Source organism: Puntigrus tetrazona, chromosome 7 (genome assembly GCF_018831695.1).
Source record: "Puntigrus tetrazona isolate hp1 chromosome 7, ASM1883169v1, whole genome shotgun sequence".
NCBI lineage: Eukaryota > Metazoa > Chordata > Actinopteri > Cypriniformes > Cyprinidae > Puntigrus > Puntigrus tetrazona.
The window spans coordinates 27,381,324-27,407,023 of NC_056705.1; the positions used below are offsets into that span (position 1 = coordinate 27,381,324).

Sequence of the window (25,700 nt, forward strand, 5' to 3'; positions counted from 1 at the left end):
AGTAATAAACAAATTTAGCTTGTCTACTAACTACTTCCTTCTTAAACCAGCTAATACCAGTCAACAAGCCAAAAGTCAATTTTAGCTTTTTTTTTTTTTTTTCCGGGCAGGGACAGTATTTTTCACAGTTTATCAGTTCACTATACAGTTTGCTGCAGCTTTTATTAACAAAGTGTTGTAAATACTATAACATGGACAGTACAATAGGCTATATTTACTACTATTTACTATAAATGACTATATTTTGACTATGATCGTGGGAATCACACAGGATTTTAATTTAACTTGTTACAACACTCGACACAGTCGGTGTATTATAAACCAAAAAAAAAATAGCCCAAACGTGTCACCCCATAACATGATGCAGGCCTACTCCAGGTCAGACCCGTCGTTATCACTCTCCCACCAACAGAGGGCGCTATCGCACTTGTTTTCTTTTCGATTTGTTGACGACAGACATCTGTCTGGCTGTTTGTCTCTCGTCTTTCTGTCTGCCTGTCCCAATATCTTCATTACGAATTAAAAGGTTACTGTGCATTAAATCTGAGCCTGCAAAAACCTCACGTGGCACTTCAGTTTCGGGTGTACCTTTGAGGCTCAACACAAACTTAAGATATTTTGCATAAAGTTTGTATAACATCCCTCAAACAGATGCGTGCAGATGCGCTCGCTCAGTCGATGCCTACGGACGCTCGTCGTTGTCTGTGGCTTGTCACGTGACCGGCCCCGCGAGCGGCGGTCCTCGGCGGGTCACGTGACCAGCTGCCAGCCAGGATCGAACTGCAGGCTGCTACAGAGCGCTCTCTGACGCGCTGCCTCGCGCTCTGCTCTGTTACATGCAGCTATTGTATTCGCCACGGGATTTTAGCTATTCGCTTCGCTTTACCTCCCGTGTTTCCAGCGACGAAGGAATGAAGAGTCTTTGCAATTAAACGGTAATATTTTTTTTTCATGTATGGGGGGATTTTATTGATGAATTCGCCGATAGCGTTCGGTTCTCTGTTTATTCTTACTGCTCCTGAACGTTGCATACCATAACAGCGGTATTATGCAAGATCCAATACAGCCAGAGAAAGAGCTGCAACGACACAACGGCTGTTATTTTATCGTTACAATGAACGGTATGCGCAGATAGCCATATTTATTATCATTTTGCAGCTGGGACGAGAGCGTTTTTGACATCCTTCCACGTTTAGCGACATCTCGGTTATTTACGTCTTGTCGCCTGTTTTAATTCCCTCGATTTGAATCGAGATGCGCGTGACACTGGTAGTTATTTTAAGAAGCGGTTTATGAAAACGCACGCGAGAAAGCAATAGATCCCATTCGCTTTGATCGGATTTAAATGGAAGCTGTTTACAAACAGTCCCTCTTGATCACAGCTCAAATGCATCCTTCAGTCCTGTGCAGTTCAGGTGATTCGTTTTTGGGATCTCCATATTTTAGACACATCTCTAATGCTTTCCTTTGTGTCTGCGTTTTCTTCTTTTTTAATGGCCATGTTTACGTGCACATTTTCTTTTACTGTTTTAGTTTTTCTATATCTCTTATTCTGATTTGGAGGTGCTAGAGATAGTGGAACATTGTAGGGCCTATTCCTTTATAACCAGAATATTACGAATAAACTGGTACTATTTTTTATTGTTATTAATAGTATTTGTATCTGTTATTACTTGTTAACTGCCACAAATGCACCCATTTATTAATTGTCGGTCATATCCATAAAAATACCACACGGTATAGCACTATAAACTGCAGATACAGGATAATTGGCTTAATCTGGTTATGCATTTACACACAAGACACTTACATAATCAGAAAATGTTGTGGTTTTTGTAATTAGATCATGTCTTCTTTGAAATAAACGTTAAATGTTAAAAGTAAGATAATCTGTTTAAGAAATGCTTTTGTTTGGTCTCGTGGCCTACATTTGGCAATTTACTGTTTTTGTGTATTTTTTTTGTGTGCGTGTAGTTGATTAAAATCCAAAGAGAGATTATCTCCAGCGTTTCCATAAGAGAAAACATGGTCAGTGTATCTCTATTTGTTTCCATACACAAACACGCGCACGTTTAGGGGGTAAATCACGCCGCTTTTCCCTACACAGATGTTCAGTAGATGGAAGTAGGCCAATGACAGATCTGTGTGTAAGCTTTTGGGTGGGCTTCTTTGCAGATGCGTTTTACATCCGTTCCGGTGTCGTACTGGCCTCATTTAACTAGGCGAGAGCAGAAATGAGAGTTATTTTTCCAAAATTGTTGTATTGACTCAAAAGTATGGGATACACCTTTTCCGTGATAGTCAGAAGTTCATCTCAGGATTTGTATTCAGATGAACCCGCACACCGGTGCAACGAACTCTTTATGGACGACTCAGTCACTAAATATAAAAACTGCTCATCTGGCAGACGAATAAACGGTTCGCTGATAGGTGTGCGTGTAGAGCCAGACTTTTGGGTCATTGACAGTCTGGTCAAAAACAAGCTAAAACTTTCTAAGCGAGGGCAAAATACGATACAAGTCCGCTTTGTTTTCAGGTTTTAACTGGTGATTTCACTCATTTTTGGGTGCGATATACACGAGACAGTCAGTCAGTGGATTGGGGGAGGTCTGTGGGTGTGCTGTCTGAGGCGGAGACTAGCCTGCACATTATCTTCTCTTGCTCTTTGTTGATGTCATAGGGATTAGTTATTCTTACGAATCTGTTTATGTATGTTTCACAGTCTTTGTCCTAAAACGTTTATTTTTCAATCCAATTACTGCTACTGTGACGCAGCATTGCTTCAATCCTTCACAAATATTGCCTGTAAAGAGTTGGTTCACCCAAAAATGAAATCATTGTTTACTCACCGTTATTTAATTTCAAACATGTAAAAATAATAATAATAATACAATTTCAATTAACTATTGAAAGTGTACTTGAAGTCCATTCCACCAAAACGTTGATGTTAATAAAGTTAATAAAGACCAGAAGTGATCCATATGAATCAAGCATTTAGTTTTTAGGCTTTTTTTTCCACAAATAAACATTAGTCATGCACATACATGGAGCTCATGAAATATCGGCTGCATGGAAGCTCAAATGTACTCAGTTGATGTAACCCTCATTAGTTTTTGCGGAAGCTCAAATGTGGAATAGACTTTCAACTGAAGGACAGCAATCTCTCAAGCTTCTTTAAAGGGCTACTCCACCCCAAAATTAAAATGTTGTCATTAATCACTTACCCCAATGTCGTTCCAAACCTGTAAAAGCTTTGTTCATAATCTAAGATATTTTAGATGAAGACCAAGAGGCTTATTACAGTCCCATTGACTGCCAAGTAAATAACGCTGTCAAGGTTCAGAAAAGTATGAAAGACTTCGTCAGAATAGTGCATCTGCCATCCGTGGTTAAACTGTAATGTTAGCAAAGCGACAAGAATACTTTTTGTAGGAAAATAAAACAAAACTAAAGACTTTATTCAACAAATTTGGTACCGTAGCATTGCACCATTTTGGAGAGCATCCGCTGGACGCACATTGGCAGTTTTGTGTCAGACACCACACACAGATGCGTTTTCTTTCTAATCGAAGCCTAAATACACAATGACATGGAGGTAAGTGATTAATAGTTTCCCAATTAGATTTTTTTCCATTTTGGGGTGGAGTAACCCTTAAAAATGTATGTTTTGAAGAGGAACAAAAGACATACAAGTTTGGAAGGACATTGTGGTCAATAAATAAATGCAGACGATCCCTTTGAGCCAAATAATGTTTTTAAGCTCATTTTTGACATGCAGTTAAATTATGTATGTAAAATATGTATGCTAACGCTTGACTGTCAAGAATAATAATTATAATTATTTGTCAGTTTAAGCTCATTCATTTTTGTATACCACAATGAACTAAACATTGCCTAAAATGGCCATCTCTGTGGGAAGATCTCTGTTGCTTGGCCAGCTATTGATTTTTTTTTATTGTAAATTAAATAAATAAATAATGGTTATTGAATAATGAGCTTTTTATTCACCCCCGTTACCCATAATTGTTATCCATGTGGTCATAGCCTTATCATTCATCGGCAATGACATTAACACTGGCGCTATTCACTGAGGTTTATCTTAATCAGATCAGTTTAATTTCAAGGCTTTCTTTTTATTAAGTTTTATTTTCGGTCTGTTCCCCGTAGTATTGAGTGCTACGGTAGAGAAGTGGGACATGAAATGACAAGGGAGAACAGGCTGAAATGACTGTTCTACCTGTCTCAAATTTGCATCAGATTTGTATCCTCTGAATGAACAACATAGCTCAGTGCATTGGATGCTAGGCTATGACTCTGACAGTAAAGTGATTACTTTGCATTGATCTCACAATTTATGCTGAATAGTGCAGCAAATACTGTAGTAGCAAAGAGGCATTTGCTGTAGGTCACTGAAATGCTTACTGTCAGGGATGTTGAAAGGAAATCACTAAAGCAATGTAAAATAACTTTGAAGAATGGAGTTCTACTTGCTAAATATTAAACCTGTTCAATTTTACCAAAACAATATAAATCTTTTTTTTTTCATCAGTGCTAAGCTCGTTTTTATTTTACACTCATTGAATCTAGAAGCATATTGCATTTATTGTAAGCAAAATACAGTAGCTCTGTCTCACATACATGCAATGATGTATCTCATACTATGGTAAATGCATTCATTGTACAGGCCGTTTTTCATAGCATGTTCAACATATATGCTATATTTTATAGCTACAGTTCAGCTTTTGCGTTTGCATAATTTTGTGCAGAAGCCAGTTAATATTACATTTATCTATCTATCTATCTATCTATCTATCTATCTATCTATCTATCTATCTATCTATCTATATATATATAGCACATTCCATTAACCACTAGGCCATGGCTACGTAGTTTGGTACATATGAATGTAGGTATTGCACATTTCCTTCCTTCGGACACTTAAAGTGTTACCAGATGTTTTTTTTTTGCATGCTTCAGGTTTTGGAGATTCTTTTAAGTATTTCCTCTTTAGGATTTAGTTTTCCATCTAAGGTATATATCCTTACCTCTGTGGGGAGGTGTTCACATAATATAGATTTTTTTTTTATGTCCATTTTGTGTAAAACTGGCAACTGTGACCATTCCAGCACTACTACTCAGTTACCAGTCACTCAGATGTTAACACTCGTCACTGCCATATGCTTGTGCTCAGCACTGAACCCGAGTACATTAACCAAACAACTTGCCACATTAATAATTGGTCTTGGTGTTGCTCCCACTGTGTGTGTGAGAGACTCTCAGTCAGGACAAGGCTCCCTCAGTGTGTTGAAGTGCTGTACATCTGTGAGCAAGTACGAGGCGGTGACGGCCCACCCAGATGGCGGTGCGAGTGATGCCAGTTGTCCTTGCTCTCCCCCTGCTGACTTCTACTCTCCCCGGCTCTAAATGTTTACCTTCTCTCTTTCACAGCAGAACAGTAAATGTCAACAGGGCAGACCTATATGATTTTCTGAATCAGAACTCTTTCCTCAAACAAAAAGCGTCGTACCGTCCAGTCTTGGCTTTGCTTAAACCTTGACCTCTTTGTTTTCTTGCATGAAGGGAACCAGTCACTGTAGTCTTTTTTTTTCTTTCCGTAACCACACTAGACTCAGTTTGGTCCTCAGATTTCGGCGCACGCCCCTGGCCAGCAAGGCTTGATGTCACAGTTTGAAATGAGTCTCCAACGTGTAGTGCAATGTCTTGAGAATGACAGCTATTCGACTTGAAGCCCTTGTGTGTGCGTTAAGCTCCTCCGCATAACTGGATAAATATGTGACAAGCTTAAAAAAACGAAACAAAACAAAAAAACCTTACGTAAGTTTCTGCCCTACAGCTCCGGGCCAGAAAACTATGATATAGTGACTTTTAATAAAAGCAGTATGAAAATAATTAAAAGCGATGTTTTCATGCATATTTCTCTTTAAAAATGCTGAAGACCCCTCTTAATATGTATGCTTGCCAACAAACATAGTCCTCATTCAGCAAACATGAATAATTCATAGCTTCAGGCCACAATGATCCCCTTATTTTTTTTTTACTGTCATACATTCAAGTTATTGTCTTCTTCATGAAAATATTCTTCAGTTGGGTGAACAGCAACTCCATCGGTAGCATTTTTATTTTTACAATCCTGTTGTTCATGTTCATACTATGTACTTCTTAGAGTAATAACAATAACTAGGTAATAACTAGGTACTAGTTACTGGGTACTACCAGGTCTTTCTTAGGTACACTGTAAGTGTACGTTACTGTAGAATAAAGTGCAACCAGTTCATTACTACTCTGACATCAGCTTTATGTGCTAAAACTCATTTCAAATAGAGTGTATAATTACTTTTAGTAACATCGACAAACATTATTACATTACAAAAATATGACCTTTACGTTTGTACTTTCCTGAGTTATGGCATAATGTTACATTGTTTAATTTGCTGTTTTGATCTTTTTATCATAAACATAAACCACTTACTAAGATACTATAGATTTGACGAGAACTTATTCTGACCGTAGTGTCTGTATTTTTGGAGGCTAATGGGCAGTGATTCCTACAGTAGGTCAGGCATGGACTTTCACATCCAGCTGGGAAGAAGTTCAGCAGAAAGGCCTGTCATTCCATACACTAGTGAAAGCTGAGACAATTAGAAAGCCAACCGTTAGACTCCGGCTCTCTGGAGAAATGGCTATTTATGGCACCTTGTGTAAGATCTATGCCCGTAGGTCAACATTTTCCCTTGTATTTTACTCATGAACAGAGTTGGAGCAGAGCGGCAGTCAGGCCTAAAATGGAAAGTCCAGATGAATCGAACAGACACTTTTACACTGACACAAGCGATCAAAATAAAAACCCCACCCAGGCTTCATTCAAACAGGGACATAATATCTTGACCTCATTTCTGTCATACTTGTTCTTCAGGAATAACTGAAACTGAACTCTCTGATCCAGTGAATTCGCCAAGTAACTTTCTGTGTTTGATCACAAGAAGTGGCTTTCAATAAATAATAAAAACTCTATATAGATGCATTCTTCAATTAGGTTGAATCTCATTGAAATTTCAAATTGAGTGAACAGAACCACGCATACACAAGTACGACAGTGATACAAGCCAATGGTAAAATACAGAATGTATAATAGCCGACAGCTGATTGGTCTGTATGAAATGCTTGATCATCACAGTCCCCTGTAAGTCCTCTCTCTCTTTCTCTCCCCCTTGAAGGGGGATGGTACGCAAACCCAGCGACCGAGCTACCAAACCACAGTTTTTCTTCTTCTCTCATTCTCAAGTCAAATGCAGCAGTCCAGTCTTCAAAAGTGGAAAGTTTCCACATGTCACAATGTTAAGATTATTTAAATAATATTGCGACAAGGTCCCTCTGAGGAAGTCTTGTCCCTCCTTTTGGGGACTGTCGTATACTATCAATCAAACAGTCCCTTTAGCCCCTCAGAAAACATCTGCCATGGCCTTGTTGACACCTCACATTTGGGATGCAGTGGAAATGCATTTCTCAGATATTCTGCTGAAAGGAATTCAGGGATATGCTTTTGTGGTTCTGCAAGGATTTGGTTGGAGTCATTCATCATTTTAATTGTAATATGTTGTAATTGTATTTTTAATGATACGAAATAAACAAGACACATATTTAATTATTTGCGTCATAGAGAAAGGGTGGAAAAAAGTTCAGTGGATGTTAAGGGAAAAAGCATGTGATCCTTCATAGCACACAAAGATTGAGAATGACAGTCTTGACGTTTATAATCTGGGGTTTCATCAGAGATTGCATAACTTAATCCTTGACCTGTTTGCTGCAAGGGTGACAGATGACAACACCGATTTTTTCAGGAGAAGGAAGGATTTTAACGCTTATCCTTGTGAAACGGGATTAGGGTGTCTGACAAATAACATTTTTTTGACGTCTTGGTTTATTTTTGTAAATCTGGGATAAGGCCAGCTTATTCAGATTTCAAATCAGTTCTTTTGAAGGTGACTCTTTAGTGTGCAGGTTGAAGGGCTCATGAACTGCCTTTGTTGTTTTTTTAATTGCTTATTTATAATGTAAGGTAATGGGCTATTTTCTGTCCTGTTTTGACCCTCATCAGAACAGTTCATTTGAATAGGTGATTGTAAACGCCCCCCCACTATGATTGGCTAACAGTTGTGTATGTTTGACTGCCTACATCCTTCACATATTTATTTATTTACTTAGTTTACAAATTTCGATTCTGCAAGTATTGCGATTCGATAATGCTATGTGTTGCGATCTTTGTTTTTTCTCTCTAGTCTAGACCATAGGGGAAACGTTAAATGATACACTTAATACACACTGTCACAACAATAATAATAATAACAACAACAACAACAACAACTTTTTATTTAAGTTTTTGTAAGCATAAATAGAAACACAACAGCCACAATAGAAAAAAATATTTTTGAAATAAAGTGCTCAAACTAGTTAAATAAAATAAATAAGCTTTCTTTAACATCAAACTCAACTTTAGGGTGGGAATGTTAAGACACTTCACTATCCGTCACGATCCAATTCCAAAACGACTCTTGAGATACATTTTTTCCCCAATTAATTCTTCTGCTGTGCAAATACTTCAATTTACATCAAAACTGGACCTTCTATGGTTTTTGTTCATAGTCGGAATATCTGTGTGTCAGTAGGTTTCTGCCATCTCAAAAGTAGGGGTATGAATCTTGGTTTCATTATTCAATTCAACATATATTGGGAACACTTTACAATAAGGTGTTCTTGTTAACATTAGATAATGACTTAACTAACATGAACAATGAACAATGCCTTTATTACACTATTTATTAATCTTTGTTAATGTTAGTTAATGAAAATAACGCTGTTCATTGCTTGTTTGTGTTCACAGTGCATTAACTAACATTAAAAACAAATTGTGATTTTAATAATGCTACAATTAATATTCATTAAGATTAATAAATGCTATAGAAGTATTGTTCATTCTTAGTTAAGGTTTACTGATGTTGTTAACCAGTGTTAACTAATGAACTACCTTATTGTAAAGTGTTAATATCATGATGCATTTTTATTATAAGGAGGCTAATGTTTTTAATAACTTATTCAAAATAAGTGTCCTTTAAATATAAAAATAAAAGCTAGTTACACAGAAATTATTTTACTAGATACTGAAAAGTAGCTTTCATTTATCCAAAATATCTAAGATGAAAATAAATAATAATAATAATAATAAATAAATAAAATAAAAAATAAAATAAAATGAAAATAAAAGTGTATTAATTAATCAATTATTGGAATATTTAATTATCACCACCTAAATCAGCATTAATAAATCATTTCAGTTTTTCCAGTAAAAATGGATTATTTGGACTGGTGTTGTGCCAGACTTTTTATGTATAACCTTACTTGTTTTTAATGCTTTACAATGTCTATGCCATAGACTACCTCAGCAACCCTTGTAACCCCTTTTTTCAACTGACAGAGAGGGATTTTAGTGAAAGGATATACAATGTAATATAATGCCAGTGGTTAATGAGAAAAAAAATGCTTAGTAAAGTCTTTTGTTTTTCTTCAGTTTCACAAACCGTGGTTTGGGGTTTTCAGTAAATGATTTTCTCATTGAGTAGTACAAAATTCATAAGAACAGAATTATTTCCTGTGGTTCCTCTGGTTTGAAAGCCATGGAAGCCTAGTCTCTCTCAAACCACGATTGTGCCTGAAGATGCCTATAAACACTTATTACTGTGCTTTCAGGAAACACATAGATCAGCTTCTCTGTTCGCTTGTTCTCCTCGTGTCAGTACTTTTTTGACAGCCATGTGATATAAGCAAACTTTAAGAAGCAGCGAAAGCGAGGGAAACACAGGGAAATTAAACAGTTAGGAAATCTGAAGAGGTTTAGAGTGAGAAGAAGGGCAGCGTTTGCCAGGAGTGTACTTCTCTGTTAGCAAATGTCATTGACGGTACCGTACAAACACAACAGACGCTGAGGGCAAGTGACTTGTCATTCAAAGAAATACAGCGCTGTGTTTTTAGTATTAAATGTCGGATGGTATGATTTGGCGATGGGCTGGAAATAGTGAATGTGACACATGATGGAGTGTCATGCAGTGCTGTGTCCCGCAGTGGGTGACTCTCTCGGTCCGGGTCTATTTTTGTGTGTGCGACAGACTCAGCAGACACACAGCACTCTCAGACAGCTGAAGCCCGGCGGGAACCTTTGTTCCCTTCTTCTGGCTCTGTGGTTCCCATGGGGCTAATGTTTCTGAGACAGTCACGGCCTTCATATGACCAACGGGATCTTCAAAACATTATGAAAGCTCAGGTTACGCAGTGCCAACAAGATCTGAGTTTGGACCAGTTTCTTGTTCTGAATGAGAGGAATATGTTGCACTCATGATCCGTCTATATTTTTCCTGTTCTGCTGAGCTCTTTTCAAAGGGGAAAGTGACTATTGAATCACTTCATCTCTTCAAATATAGCCCTTAAAAAACATAAAAATCTGTCTTCCAGATTGTTCAGCTTTTTGTCTTTATTTATTTTTCTTCTTGTCATTAATTGTTCCTTATGTGCTATATTTCTAGATATTGACATGAAGAAGGACATAGAGGTGCTGATAGCAGAGGAACGTACTGAGATCATCTCTAAATATAATAAGGTAAATTGTGCCATTTTCCCTTTGCACGTACACTTTGTTCTGATATGTATTAAAGCACAGATACGGTGATAGTTACCGTAATTTATTCAAGATTGCCTGTTTCCTTTGATATACTGTACATTAAGCTAACGACTAACTAATAAAATCATATTTTTGCTAATTGATATGTATACTGCCGTCTAAATGTAAGAAATGAAATGAATACGTATGTGTGTTCAGCAAGGATGCATTAAAATGATCAAAAGTTACAGTAAACATGTGCATAATGTTACAAAAGATTCATATTCCAAATAAATAAAGTGCTTTCAATACGGATAATAGTAAGAATCGTTTATATTATATTAAAACATTTTATATTAAAAACGACTGTAGTGACTGTAGAAAATTTAGTTTATTAAAATAGAAAGCTTTAAATGTAACGATTTTTCACAGTGTTATTGTTTTACTGGTTTTTATTGAATAAATGCAGCCTTGGTGAGCATAAATGACTAATAACAAAAACAAAACAAAAACGAACGGTAGTGTACATAATGCTAATTATTTGCCTATTGCTATCATTAGCAGCATTTGCTGGGGAAATGGATTGTCTTGTTTGAATCTGTGTCACAGTTTGGCATTTCCTTAATGACATTTTCAATTAGCAATCAGTCGTCACACACCTGCAGGCGACAGACAGGTGCGTAGGGAAAAAGTGGTCTGAGTATGCCCGACGGAGGTCACGAGAGCCAAACATTTTCAATAAATTATAGTTTGCATTACTTTTGCAAGCATGGGGATGTTCAAGCGTAGGGGATTTCCTTTTGTTTCTTAGTTTATTAATTCAATTTGTACATTTCGTGGATGTTGTTTATTTTACATCGGGTTGTTCACATGTGCTGCGGTCTTTGTGGTTGTTGAGTCACGTCTATTTTATGTGCATGGAGCTTTTTGCGTAACACACACTGTGGCGAGGAAAAACTCCCTGAGATGCGAAAGAGGGGAAAAATGGGGAGGCGAATTTATGCGCTAGGGTAGAAAACTGAGGATTTTCAAGTCAGCAAAGTGTTTGCGGAGTAAATGGCCAACGTGGTGATCAGTTTGGCCGTGGCACATCATGACATTCTCTTACAGACTCATTTTAATCTGGGAAATACTGGGACTGTAATCCTCGGCTGTCTGTCACGGACCGCTGCTTTCTTTCCACACTTCTCTCCATCATGGGTTTGAGAGGAGGGCAGGAGAAAAGCCGCCCCCCTCCCCTCAGGGAATCAATGCACAGCAACTGGGAAAGCTTTTAAACGTCAGCTGTTCTGACAGGGTGCAAATTCTGTTAAATAAGTGCAGAGCATTAAAATGTTCCGCTCATAAATCAAAATTACAGCTATATGTCAATGGACGTATGACAGCACTTAGGACGCATTTGTTTGCTTTTTGTAATTTCACTAGAATGGTTAGCAGGCCGTAGAAAGGCAAAAGGGGGAAGAGCTGTGTGCTTGCTGCTGATGACCATATAGCAACAAATTAAAAGGTTTCAGATCTGCCATTGAACACACTTCTCCTCGACAGCTGTAAATGCTTTCTGTGTTACAGTAGATACATCGCATACATACCCTTGCACTTTTACTTATGTCGCCGCAGTTTCAAAGAGCAATGTCCACTGAGTGACGCTAAAACACAAGTGTATTAGATTAAATATCCAGGCACGGTCACTAAAAATGTATGCTTTATCATGTTGGAAATACACCCTACACTAAATTCAACCCCAAACCTACCCGAAGAAGTTAAAAAATGCAAAACCAACCATGTCATTTCAACTTCCTTTTATGCAGTTTTGCCAAACCAGTTTTTTGTTACAGGATTCGAACCAAAGCTGCTTGCGTCTCAAGCATGTATCTGTATTCTGTGAGCTACCGAACAAACCCTACAGTCTGTGAAAACCCATAGATATGAAGCTGGATATGTGTGACGCTAATGTTCAAAACCATCAGTTTTCAAATATTCCAGCGTGTTAATATTGTCATAACATGATAAGTACTTAATAACAAAAATAACACTTTGTTAATCTAAATTTTTTACATTTATGTGATAAGGAATAAAAGGTGTCAGGGTTTTACTGCCTCTAGTGATTATTTATTTTGGAAACTGCAGTGATATGTATGCGTCTCGCTAAAAAGTGCACCAAGGTACGTTTATGCCATGAGATCAGGTAGGGATAGTCAGTGATATTTCTTTTTTTATTATTAAGCAAAACTGTGATGCATTCATGTATGATATGTTCTTTTTGTTTTTTGGACAACTAGCCCAAGTGTATTACATAACATTTCTTTGAAAATCTAGTCAACCACCTAATAAATGCAGTATATATTAGATTTGAATTATTGGTTTACTGCTTCCACAGAAGTGTACCAACAAATAATTTAATAGGTAACACTTTAGTAATAGGGACCAATTGTCACTCAACAATTGTTAACTTGTTGCGTATTAGCATGCCTATTATTAACATATGTGCTGTTTATTAGTACTTAAAAAGTGCATATTCTGCATTAACATATTCCACATCCCTTATCAGTACCTAAATTTAACAGCTACCTTACTAACTGTTAATAACCAGCAATTTAGGAGTTTGTTAAAGCAAAGGTCACAGTTCTGATTTTGAATCTGCTGGATTTGAAGGTGCTTGGAAATGGATGATTTGTTTTACCTTTGATAAACTCTTCACTGTTTGTGTTTAGATGAGTCACACGAAGTATCCGCTTGTGTATATTTCAGGGTAGAGACGCAGGAGTTCAGATCGATCCTTGGGAGGATGCAGACTACAGCATATACAGAGTCACAGATCGCTTTGGATTTCTTCAGTAAGTCCTGCTTAAAACTCTGCATATTTTCATATTGGGGGGGGGTCAGTTGCATTCAAATAAAGGCTTTTTTATATATATGTAAAATATATAACATTTTAAATGATGTTGTGTTCATGAGGGTTTCTGCAAAAACAAGTAAATAAATAAGTAAATAAACTATTAGAAATTAAGCAACTGATTTAAAGACTGATGATAATAAGACATATTTATTTAGCTTTGCTATTTTCAGACTATTTTCATGAATTCTGAATATTTTCAAATAGAAGTGATTGTAAATTTCAATAGTATTTTACTTTTTTCTGTATTTTTTATCAAATAAATGAAGCCCTGGTGAGTGTAAGAGATCAAAACTTTAAATTGTAGCATACATTAAGATTTTAATTATGCTTAAATCTAACAGCAAATTACATTTGCAACTGTACAAATTACAATTGCAATTGCCGACTGTTTTTTTTTGGGCTATCTCATGGTCTAATGCCAGCCAGACAGCAGTGGTATGCTAGTATTGTTTTTTATTAACCCTCTTATTTTTCCCACAGTGAAGAAGAATTACCCACACCCAGTGTGCTCGAAGAGAAGGTAATGTAGACGCTCACTAATTAAGAGTGTAAATATATTATGCATGTGATGTGTATGCAAACAGCATGTGAATATACTACTCAAACAGTGTTTTTTAAAATCACAAACGATCACAGGTTGAATCAGTAAGAGTGTGGAGACTCCTTTGTTAAACGTCTTACGGTGACCTTCAGACATTAGCATTTAGTACATAAGAGTGTGTGGCAGACACAGCTGGGCTGTCTGGAGGTGTGCTCTCATGTGATGTACTAACAGCGTGGAGGTGGCTGATGCATTTCCCAGCTGACATTTGTGCAGTCGTGTTGTGGCACGTAAAGGTTAAAGACTAGTGGTGGAAAGAGTGAAAGCTGTCCTCAGAACAGATGTTAATAGCAGCAGGGTGATCTGAATGCCTGTTCTGCATCTAATCCCAGAGTACTTGTACAAACGAGGAAAGAAATACTGCTTCCTTGGACAAAAACACAAGAGGGTTGTTTGTGTCATGTAGCAGATATTTATACTCATACCTGTCTGGTAATGGACTCTGAAGATTAGAAGCATGTGTGCTATGCACCATATACCCCTGATGACATATTCTTTTGGCTTTTACTATTTAATTCTTTATAAAAAAAATGCTATTTAAATAATAGGAAGGTTTTTTTTGTTTTGTGACTTGTGATTTATTTTTATTTTCTATTTAGTGACAACAAACCTTTAAATGGTAGTGTATTTCACTTCGAATGATAAATAACCTGCAAATTAATTGTGATTCCTTTTAGTTTTTGCAAATCATAATTCATTGATTTCATTGTTTTTCCTTGTGCAGCAAAAACAGGTAGAGATCGAGAGGGTGCAGAAATGGCTGAAGATGCTGAAAAACTGGAGCAAGTACAGGAACAGTGACCGGGTGAGCTTCAGTTCAAGAATTTGTGATTAATTTCTCTCAAAATCAGAGAGAGCACTGTGATGTAGCTCCATAGAGAACTGGACTGATGCTTAAAACACACACACACAGTCACACAAACACGCAGACACACAAACACTTACACACACACACACTTGTGCTTACTGCTGGTGTCTTTGTGCAGATGATTAAGAGGGTGTATAAAGGCATCCCACTACAGCTAAGAGGACAGGCCTGGGCCCTGCTACTGGATGTTGAGAAAGTCAAGAGCGACAATGCAGGAAAATATGAGGTACAACATAAAAAGTATACATTGACACACAGTCACTCAGCAGATTTAGCTGTGACCTGTGGACACTATGTAGCGGCGAGTCTCTGCTGGCCTAAAGCCGGGTGTTTGGTGAGAGTGGGATTACTGGAGTGGTGTTTGTGGTAGAGCTATTTCAAAGGGATTAGAGAGTGATCTGAAAACAGACAGATGGCTGATACAAGGCATGGAAAGAGATAGAAGAGAACAAAATACAAGAAAAACAAACCTTCAGATCCGCTGAGATTTTATGGCAAGCAAAAAGTATTCACAATGTCTCTCCGAACAAGGTGAGCCGGTGGTAATATCCTTTATTACATGCTTTGCACAAGTGCTTTTGTAAATGTATTACACAGTGCTCTTGAATACTACCATTAAAATGTTTGCAGTCAGTTAGATTTTTTTCAAGTAATTTATATTCTTTAGCAAGGACATTACATTGACATTACAGTGAGAGTAAAAACATCCACAATTTTAGTGAATATGTCTATTTTCATATAAATGCTGTGTTTTAAAACTGCTGTTTCGAGGACATTTATGTTGGTATGTATTTCTGTCGGTCCCTGTATTTATTTCCTGCTTTCTTTTGTTTATTTTTAAATGATCCTAGTTAGTCTCCAAGGTAACCGTTCTCTACCTGTGTGGTGTTTGGTGGTTAGTCTTTCCATGTATACAGTATATTGCTGTGTGACTTTATTGACTTTGTTGGTTATTGTCACTGTTTATGCTGTTCCTAGTATATATTTCACATTATTAGTGTTTTTTTTTTTTTATCAAACTAATGCAGCCTCGGTGATCATAGGAGACTTTCGAAAACATTAAAACTGACCCAAAATTTTGAATGGTAGCGTATATCATTAACAGAAACAAATTGCAAAATGTGATTTTATACCTACAATATTATACATTAAATCTAGAAACGGTTGTCTTCTATTGTCATTTTGTACCGCATTGCAGCTTATCAATATTGAATCTATTTCTGATAAAGCCATTTGTTTGATTGACAGAGAATGAAGGAGCAAGCCCAGCTGTACTCTCCAGAAATCAAACAGATTGACCTTGATATCAACAGGACCTTTCGAAACCACATCATGTTCATGGATCGATTTGGTGTAAAGTAAGTAACACCTGAACACATTCAACGAATTTGATTACATGCACGATTATATTACATATTGAAATAATGTCTATTAATTGAAACATGTATATTTGTTTAGCTTTTATCCTGGCTTTATAAATCCTGCAAAGCGTCCTAAATTAGAAGTTTGAGGTCAATAGTGAGATTCGGTCCCCAAGCTAAAGTGTGACTGATATGTGCATAAAATACAGACACAAAACTGGAACTCGCACAGTGCGTGTGTTTATTGCTAAACGAACGCACAAATTCGCTCAAACATTTCTTGTACCGGCTATTTAGGTGTTTTATGAAAGTGCCAGAGTGGATGTTCTTCTGCACATCGATCTCTCTTCGTTGCTTCTGCAGACAATCTCTGGAGCTGATTTCTGCATTTTCAGAGCTTGTTCTCCATGCAGGCCAGAAAAGGGAGTGATGTCACTTAGGATTTAATAGATTGCAGGCCTTAGAGAGCCAAGTGGAAAGTCTTGCTCATCTGAAGGGTGTCATTAATGCTAACACGTGAAGGGAGGGCCTCAACTTTAATTTGAGGAGTGAATGCATCTTTGTGGAAAAATATGAATGTTTGGATCGTGTGTTGTTGATGTGTGCTTGTTTCATTGTTTCATTTTCAGAGTTTGAGTCTGAAAACACTTTTCTTCTCTTTACAGGCAGCAGTCTTTGTTCCATGTGCTCTCTGCGTACTCTGTTTACAATACAGTAAGTGTGCGATCACATCTATGCTTAATAAAGAGATGTTACATAATTGCTGACTTTGTCTGTTCTTGTCCACAGGAAGTGAGTTACTGCCAGGGCATGAGTCAGATTGCTGCCATACTGTTGATGTTCATGAATGAAGAAGATGCATTTTGGGCTTTGTCCCAGCTTATAACCAATCAGAAACATGCCATGCATGGTGAGTTCTCTTCATTTATTCTACTCTTTCTTGTAACATATACATTTCATAAGGATATATATATATAGTGCTGTTAAACAATTAATCGCCATATTATCAATGTGTATTATTAATCATTTGATACAGTATGTATATATATATATATATATATACACACAGTATAATATATATCTGACCATAGCACTTTTAGCATAGCTTAGCATAGATCATTGAATCCAATTAGATCAGTAGCATGACATTCAAAAATGACTGGCGGAAAATGAAATGATGAATGATTTTCTTGGTCAATATGATCAGGAAATATACTGTCATTCCAGCTTAATAATCAAGGAAATGTTCTGCTTTAGCATGGCCGCAGCAGGCACAGTGATATCACGCAGCACCTGTGGAAAAAAGTCCTTAGCTTGCGAGACCAGCTCCCTGTGCAAAGCAAGAGGGTTTGGCTGTTTCCAGGCGCTGCGTGATATCACTGGTACGGCAGTAAACTTTTACGCCGTAATGACAGTCGGACATATCGGCCTTGAAAATCACAAGTTTTCATTTTCCACCAGTCTTAGCACACAATATAACTACAGGAAAAATATCAGAACTCTTTGGTCATTTTTGAATGTGATGCTACTGGTCTAATTGGATTCAATGATATATGCTAAGCTATGCTAAAAGTGCTATCGCCAGACCTAGAGATCGGCTGAATGGATTCAAAAACGATAAAACTCAAGAAACTTGAAGAATTAGCCTATTTTCAGAAAAAAGTGAAGTGTTCCCTTAACATTTAACTCTCAATTTAATTTAATTTTTAAAGTATTAACTTCTTTCAAGTCTTACTGACCCAAAACTTTTGAAACTTTTCTTAGTGTTCAAAACACTTGTGAATTTAGGAGGTTATTGTTGTAAAGTCTAGTTCTGGGAAACACGTGACATTTTTATCATGCCTTCACATTTGCAACCCATCACAGGATTCTTTGTTCCTGGATTTCCCAAACTTCAGCGTTTCCAAAACCACCATGACCAGATTCTCTCCAAACTTTTACCCAAACTGAAGAAGCATTTGGTATGATTGCTGCGGCACGCACAAGACTAAAAAACCTAAAAGTTTGGTTAGGTTACAGTAAATATAGCTATTAACTTCATTCACTTAACATGGTACTGTATCTAATGCTAAGTTTTCTTCTCTTCCCACTCCTTTTTTTTCTGTTTATACGCACTCTCATCAGGATAAGGAGCAGATGTCCAGTGGGATTTACAGCACTAAATGGTTCCTCCAGTGTTTTATTGACAGGGTAGGTGTTTGATCTGAGCAGATGCATTGCAACCAAACTGACAATGGTGTTATGTAAGCGGTGATTGGTAGATAGGTGTACGTGATAAATCATATGCTAGGTTTAGATCTCAAAGCCAAGGAAATGATACATCAGCCGTGTGTATATTATAGTGTTGGTTCAAGTCACTGCAGACCATCCTAAAAGTGGTGATTCATTTGGCTGTCTCTGAATGAAACAGTTGAGTCAGCTGATTGTAACTGTGATTATATTCAACCATCAAGGGATCTAAACACTTCTGGATCTGCTCAAGTGAGAGGCGTTTATATATGAAGGGATGCTGGCAGTGAGACCTGCTCAGGCTCGTTCAGGTGTTAAGTGGACTTTCGGGTTTATACAGGCATTGATTTTGACTCATATTTTAGATGTGGACACAAAAGGAGGAACTGGGATTAAATGTCAACAGCAAAGCATTGATAATCGGTGAATACAAATGATTAGGTGTAAAGTCAGGGACACCTCTGTGGAAAGAAATTGATTTTCAGTAGAATCATAAAATGCTCATTGGGTGTTTACACTTGTGTAGGACTTTTAGAAAATAAACTAAAATGCAGGCATTCATGTCTGTCTATCTATCTATCTATCTATCTATCTATCTATCTATCTATCTATCTATCTATCTATAATAAAGTTAAACAAGCACACTTAGATGAACACAGTTTGGTTACACGAGGAAAACATTTTTAGGTACAGTGACCATAATTCATGGCTGTCAAACTAATTGTCATTGGTTGAAGTTTGCACCACTTTCTAAGTTTCTGATCGCTACTTTCTGACATCCACCTCATTTTAGTAGCCCTAATTGGTACTAAAAAAACCTCATTAGGTTCAGAACGGACCTATGATATATTGGTCTCATTTCAAAATGGCTAATAAGCAGCCATACTGTAAAGCATGATAGAGGATGGCGGACTCGGTTTAGAGGAAATTACTCTTTAAGAAACTGAAAGAAGGAGGCTGAAGTGCTTCTTCCTTTCTCTTTCTTTGTCAGGGCCTCTTGATAGAGGCTGCAGTGTGCAATTAGCCAGCAGACACGGGTGTTTCAATGTTTATTCTGCGCATACACACAATCCTGTGGGTTTGCTGGGAGAGGAAAGAGAGCAGACACTGTCAGCACTGCAGAATCCGGTCCAGCTCGGTTTCAGAGCTGCGCTTGTGGACTGGCAGCTCGCTTAGGGAGATTAGCTTTAGATCAGCAGAGGCCCCAGTTTAAAATGAAATATTCTACACGTTTATATTTTCCATTATGCTGTGAGGACCTTTGTGCAGAAATGTCGGTCTTAGTTTATCTACAAAGCGTTCTACCATTTTCAGACCCCATTCACTTTGACTTTACGTCTGTGGGACATCTTCATCCTCGAGGGTGAGAAAGTTCTGACAGCTATGGCTTACACCATCCTTCAGCTCCATAAAAGTAAGTTCCTTTTTTACAGTACTGAAATAAATAATAATTTTATTTACAAAACCAACTCACTGCATGCTAATAGACATTGCCTTGATATAAATTAAACTTTATAGAAATCTTTTGACTTTGGCTAACTGAAGTTAATCATTTTCAGAACGATTGCTTAAGATGTCTCTGGAGGACCTTAGGGAGTTCCTGCAGGAGAAGATAGGAGAGTCCATCTACCTCAGTGACGACCTTGTCATAGAGCAGCTTAAAGTTTCTATGTCTGAACTTCGCAAAATGAAGCTTGACCTCCCACCACCAGGTTCAGCCATTTTCTTAATATACTGTATCCAACTGCATGGAGCTGTATGATTGTGTTGTTTTTTAAATGTTTTAATCTATTAAGAAATGTCACAGTGAGCCGCAGAACCCGTTTGTATCCCTCATGTGCATATGAAACATGAAAAAACTAAAAAAATGAATTTTTAGTTGAAGTTTAATTTTAGTTCGTTTATTTTTATTATTTTTTTTTAAAAGTGCAGTGTTTCAAAAGGTTTTTATTTTTAATATGTGCTGTTCTTTTGAGCTTTCTATTCATCCACATGCTGGGTTGAAAACCTCACATTATTGCCATTTCTGTTTTTCCACAGAATTGGGCTACACAGACTAAATTAAAATTATTATATTGCAAGCTTAAAATAGTTGGAAATTAAAAATCACTAGTTACTACTAGTATTATTATTAATAGAATTACTAGAGGCAACAGCAATAATCAAAAGATGAACATTCATTAAGCAGGAACATGCATGGACAAAATACAAGACAAATTGATTTAATTTCTGTGAATACAACAAAGGTATAATAATAGTAAAGAATCCTTTAAGGCTGGCATAATGGCTGCTAAAAATCCAGCTTCGCAATACAGAAATAAATTACATTTTAAAACATTAAAATTGAAAACATCAACTAATTTTGTGAACGTGAGAGACTTATGTCATTTAAATTAATTAATATTAATATTAAATTCTCTTTCTAATGAACTTGTTATTATATAACAAGTGTCAAATTAACTGTAGTTACCTTTCTGGAGAGAAGACATAATTATATATACATGCATTTAAAATACAATTTATTAGTACTTTAACCCACTCGTCTAATAAACTTGATATTAAATGATTTCTAAAACCCCGTCAAAATAGCACCTGCTTGATAGAATATATTGCTATAGCTGTTGTCGATCATTTTAACTGTGAAATGCACATTATTTCATTATTCATACTGCATATGAAAACACATGCGGTGTTCTGTCCACCTCACAGCATAGATGATATTTCTGGCCATAGCTAATGAGTTCATGTAGGTCACTTACATTCTCAGTCCACTCTCATTTAATTTTTTTGTATTCATAGCTAAGCCTGATGAGTTTCCACGAAAACCTCTGGGTCTGGAGCTGCCAGTTGTTTTAACTCCAGTCAAACGGCCCAAACCGAGCCCCTCAGAGGATACACCCAGCAAAGCCCAGCTCATCAAACGACCACCTGCCTCTCTACACATCTCTCTACAGCAGGAGTCCATCATGTTAGATGACAGCCCTTCACAGGAAAAGAAGCCTTACAACGATGGAGGGACTGGCAGCATGTCCCCCCTCCCCTCCCCGGACCCCGTCCTAGTGCACAGCCAGATTCCCATCACTCCTGACGGAATGATAGGAGCCCCCGAGGACGGCGGGGAATGGCCTCCTCCGTACGAACCTCCCGTACCCCAGCTTAACGAGACCCAAAACCAACCGGAGCTGTCCGACCCCAATCCACCTTCAAACGTGGAGGATGAAAAGCCTTCGCAAACATCGCAGAACTCGGTGCAGGACACTTTAGAGACAGCAGGGGGCAGTGTGGCAGGAGATTCACCCCCAGACAGTTTCGAATCCGTTTCCATGCAGCCTTCTGGCATTTTCAGTTCTGAAAATTATGAGGGACAGGTAGGGGACGATGAAAGTCAGAATATGGACAATTTGTCAGAGAGACTCTCACTTAAGACCTCCTCGACAACCTGTGAGCTGCCGCAGTTACCTGCCCAACGAATCCCCGCAGTCCATTCAGACCCTCTGTTCCAGCACCCGCTTCCTTCCAGCCAGCACCTGCCCAAATCAGAGACATTTTAAGCTGCCCACTGACTTTTATTCAAGTGCTTTGCCAGTGTTCCTGTGGAGAGCATCATTGATTTTTTTCAGTTTTTCGGCATTCGTCTTTTCTGAAGCTCAAACTCGCTCTGGTTCAAACTCACTTTGTGACGCATTTGCACAAACATCGCAGCTGGCACATATGACGGAGATAAAAGCTTCATAACAAAAGTGAGCTGGCTCACTGCTTAATACACTGCTCAGCATATAGCCAATTGTTTATGAACAACTGCCTTCCAGCTTATCTCTCACGCTCTCTGGGTTTGTACAGAACTGCCACTCGATTACACTACAGCACCGCCGATGTCTTTGCAATTTCTGGGTCCAAATTCAATGAAATGGTGAAAGTTGTAATGTAAAGATCAGAACCGTGCTGTGTAGTATGAATGATTTTCACTACAGTGATTTTTAACAGACAAAAGCTATCCCTATAAAAACAAAATAGATTTAAAATCCATTTATTTCATACTAAGTATAGTTCACATATTCACTGACATATAATTTGAGACTTACTGATATTATAATTCAACTTTATTTGGGGTGCAACGTCACTACTGATGAGAACTGTGTGATCTTTAAATGGCATTGGTCTTTGAATGCAAGATATTTAAAGTATACTTGCAATAGTTCCACTTTAGCACAGTTGGTAACACTTTAGAACAGGTAAATAGTTGTTAACTATTAACTTTTCCCTCATTAAATTCTTAATAAGGTAGTTGTTAAGTTTAGGTATTGGGTAGGAGTAGATATGTAGAATAACTTCACTTAGAATAAGACATTAGTATGCGCTTAATTAGCACTAATAAATGGCTAGTATTCGTGTAATCTGCATGCTATTAAGCAACTAATAGGTGTAACCGTAAATAAAGTGTTACCGCACAATCAAATATACTTCAGTATATCTTCAGCAGTACTTCTCCACATTTAAATTAAAGCATTAAGGACAAAATTAGTTGTCGTTTTTTTAAGTATACTAGTTTAATATACCAAAAGTACAACTGCAGGGTATTTTTTTTTCTGAAGTTTATAAATATTTGGATGGATTTGTAGTATACTTAGAATGAAATAAATGTTTCTGAAATACATTTTATTATATTTATTTTTCACTAGGGATGGCTCTACGGAATATTGCAATTACTTGTTAATATCGCAAATCACTACGTTAATTATTACCGTAGCTTATCCTTTCTGATAAGAAAGTAGAGTTATATACTTACAGTATGTGGTCATTTGAACGGTTTGTGATGTGAATTGTTTGTTGATACCAGCTTTATGGTACGATGCCAATTTTGCAGAGTCCACAAGCCAATATTTATTATTCTGATAGAAAACACCGCACTATAGTTTAATGGCATGTGCAGCAGTCTGTCAAAGTATGTTCATCTCAAAATGATCTGGCACAGTTTCATTGAGACAGCTGAAGTGTCTTTGTGCTTTAATTTCCCAGCTGATGGCAATATTAAACATGGCCTTTAATAAGATTCAACAATATTTTTCTGCTTGTTTCTAAACACAGCTTTCTGGGCATTTGTATTTGTACCCGTTTTTTATTTGCGTGAACATTTTGTACATTTAGCTTTTTAGAGTATTGTATTTTACTGCTTATAGGATTTGTATCATAAATGACTTAAATGTCAGGTTTTCTTTCTGATGGTCTTATCTAGCGTAGGCTTGCTTTTTATAAACGGTCAACTGGTCTTAGAAGGTCGTGCCCGGGAAGAGCTTCAGGTTTACATTTTACAGGTTTTAACGATTCAGATTCCGCTTTGAGGTTACACGTGAATTGCATTGTCAAACCATGCTTCTCGTCATTATGTGTAAAACTAAAAATTTGAATCTAAAACAGGATATTTAAGCACTTTTTTCGTCTCTCAGAATAACGGCGTAAGTCGAGCGTTGAATTGCTATCACGCCGTTGCATTAAGATATACAGTAGATGGTTTTAAATACTATTACAGTATGGACTCTGTCAGATGCCTCTGCAATGTCGTGTTTATCTGCTTGAAATTCAAAATATGTTTTGCAGCGTTTGAGTTACGGACAGTGTACGTTCCCTTTTAAGGAGTTTTGAGAACTCCAACCAAAAGGCTTTGGTTTTATTCCGTCTGTATATAGTGAAATTATGCTATGCCTATTTACTTTGTTATTCCATGTTTGAATTAGATTTGCATAAATAGAAGTTTTCTAATCTTGATCGGACTGCGTAGAATTATTTCGACACGACAGACGCTCCGTTCGACCACAAGAGGGCTCTGGAAATACACCGTTTGCTTACAATAGATCCTGACCGATTCTCTTGTCATCCTCAGCAAAAGTTCAAGAGCATTATAATCCAGTTTATTGATCGTCATCTATTTATTTTGTAGTGAAAAAAGACTCAGATTGGTGGTTCAGATCTCCTTCCCAGTGAGAACACACCAGAGATTCAACCTTCAGTGAGATATTTGCCAGCATCATCGGGGCTACCTGTAATGCGAGGATCTTTCATGTTTGTTTCCTGCTCTCGGAGGACACTGACAGCATGTGGTGACACAGGTTTGGGTGATGGATGCCACGCCTCGGCAGATTGCTAGTGCCATACATCATAATTGAGCCTCGGCGAGAGAGAGAAGGCCCGACAGAAATAGAGCATACGCAAAAAAAAAAAAGATGACACATCATCACTCATCATCATAATTGAGCAGGTATCGATGCGCTCATCTGTGCTGCAATGCAACACTTCATGCTACAAAGGTTATCGGACCATGCCGCGATCCGTTTAGCCACAGCCGGGTGTGACTTTCCCTGGCCTTCGGTTACGTTTGATCTGAAGAAAAAAAGAAAATCTCGATTTATTTTATTTATTTCTTTTTAGATCAGGTTGAAAGATGAGCAGAGAGATATACAAAGCGGCTGGGCTGGCAAAATAAAAAATAATAAAATCTTGTCAATTTCTTTTCAGCTTTGATTTTTATCAGCTCCTTTGAACCGAGACGGACGACTCTCAGGGTTTATAACCCTTACAAGCTGTACATTAGCACTCAAACCACACGCTTGGAAAAGTTGAGATTACACCTACCTCTCTTTCTCCTCCTGCTTTGTGCCTGAGGTTATCTGTTCAAAGACGTGTTTATCGAGACCATTGGTGTTTCAGCATCCAAAACAAGGAAGTCGGGCATCAGCTTTCAAAGGTTAGGTGCCTGAATGAATCTCCAAAAGGAGCGCCTTTAATCCAAACATACTGAAGGTTTTGCTAAATGATGCGTGATTGAGACCAAACTGTTATTCAGCCCTCCTCCGTGAGCCTTTAATGAAAGACTCTTCTGGTAGAGTTTTAGGCATGCTTCAGAGCAGAATCTGCTGTAAATATCACCATGCCCACATACTACCTAAAACATACTTAGATATAAAAAGATTTGTATAAATAGACATAAATACATCATACATAAAGAAATAATAAATATACGATATCATTTTATACTATTAAATTGACTAGAACATTTTGGAGCTGCCTAATTTTACAGATGATAG

The 25,700-nt window shown here is 37.4% G+C and overlaps 1 protein-coding gene across 1 annotated transcript; it reads left to right on the forward strand.

Annotated features, from left to right (window-relative positions):
• Positions 1–753: 753 nt before the first annotated feature.
• On the forward strand, positions 754–24,384 carry si:ch211-288d18.1 (USP6 N-terminal-like protein). The gene is made up of 14 exons (XM_043245544.1): positions 754–935; positions 10,593–10,666; positions 13,415–13,500; positions 14,043–14,082; positions 14,888–14,968; positions 15,150–15,257; positions 16,280–16,389; positions 17,058–17,106; positions 17,182–17,302; positions 18,259–18,353; positions 18,517–18,582; positions 19,936–20,035; positions 20,181–20,333; positions 21,421–24,384. Exons 2-14 carry the CDS (start codon positions 10,601–10,603, stop codon positions 22,170–22,172), a joined length of 1,827 nt encoding a protein of 608 aa, XP_043101479.1. The 5' UTR covers positions 754–935; positions 10,593–10,600; the 3' UTR covers positions 22,173–24,384.
• The last annotated feature ends 1,316 nt before the right edge of the window (positions 24,385–25,700 follow it).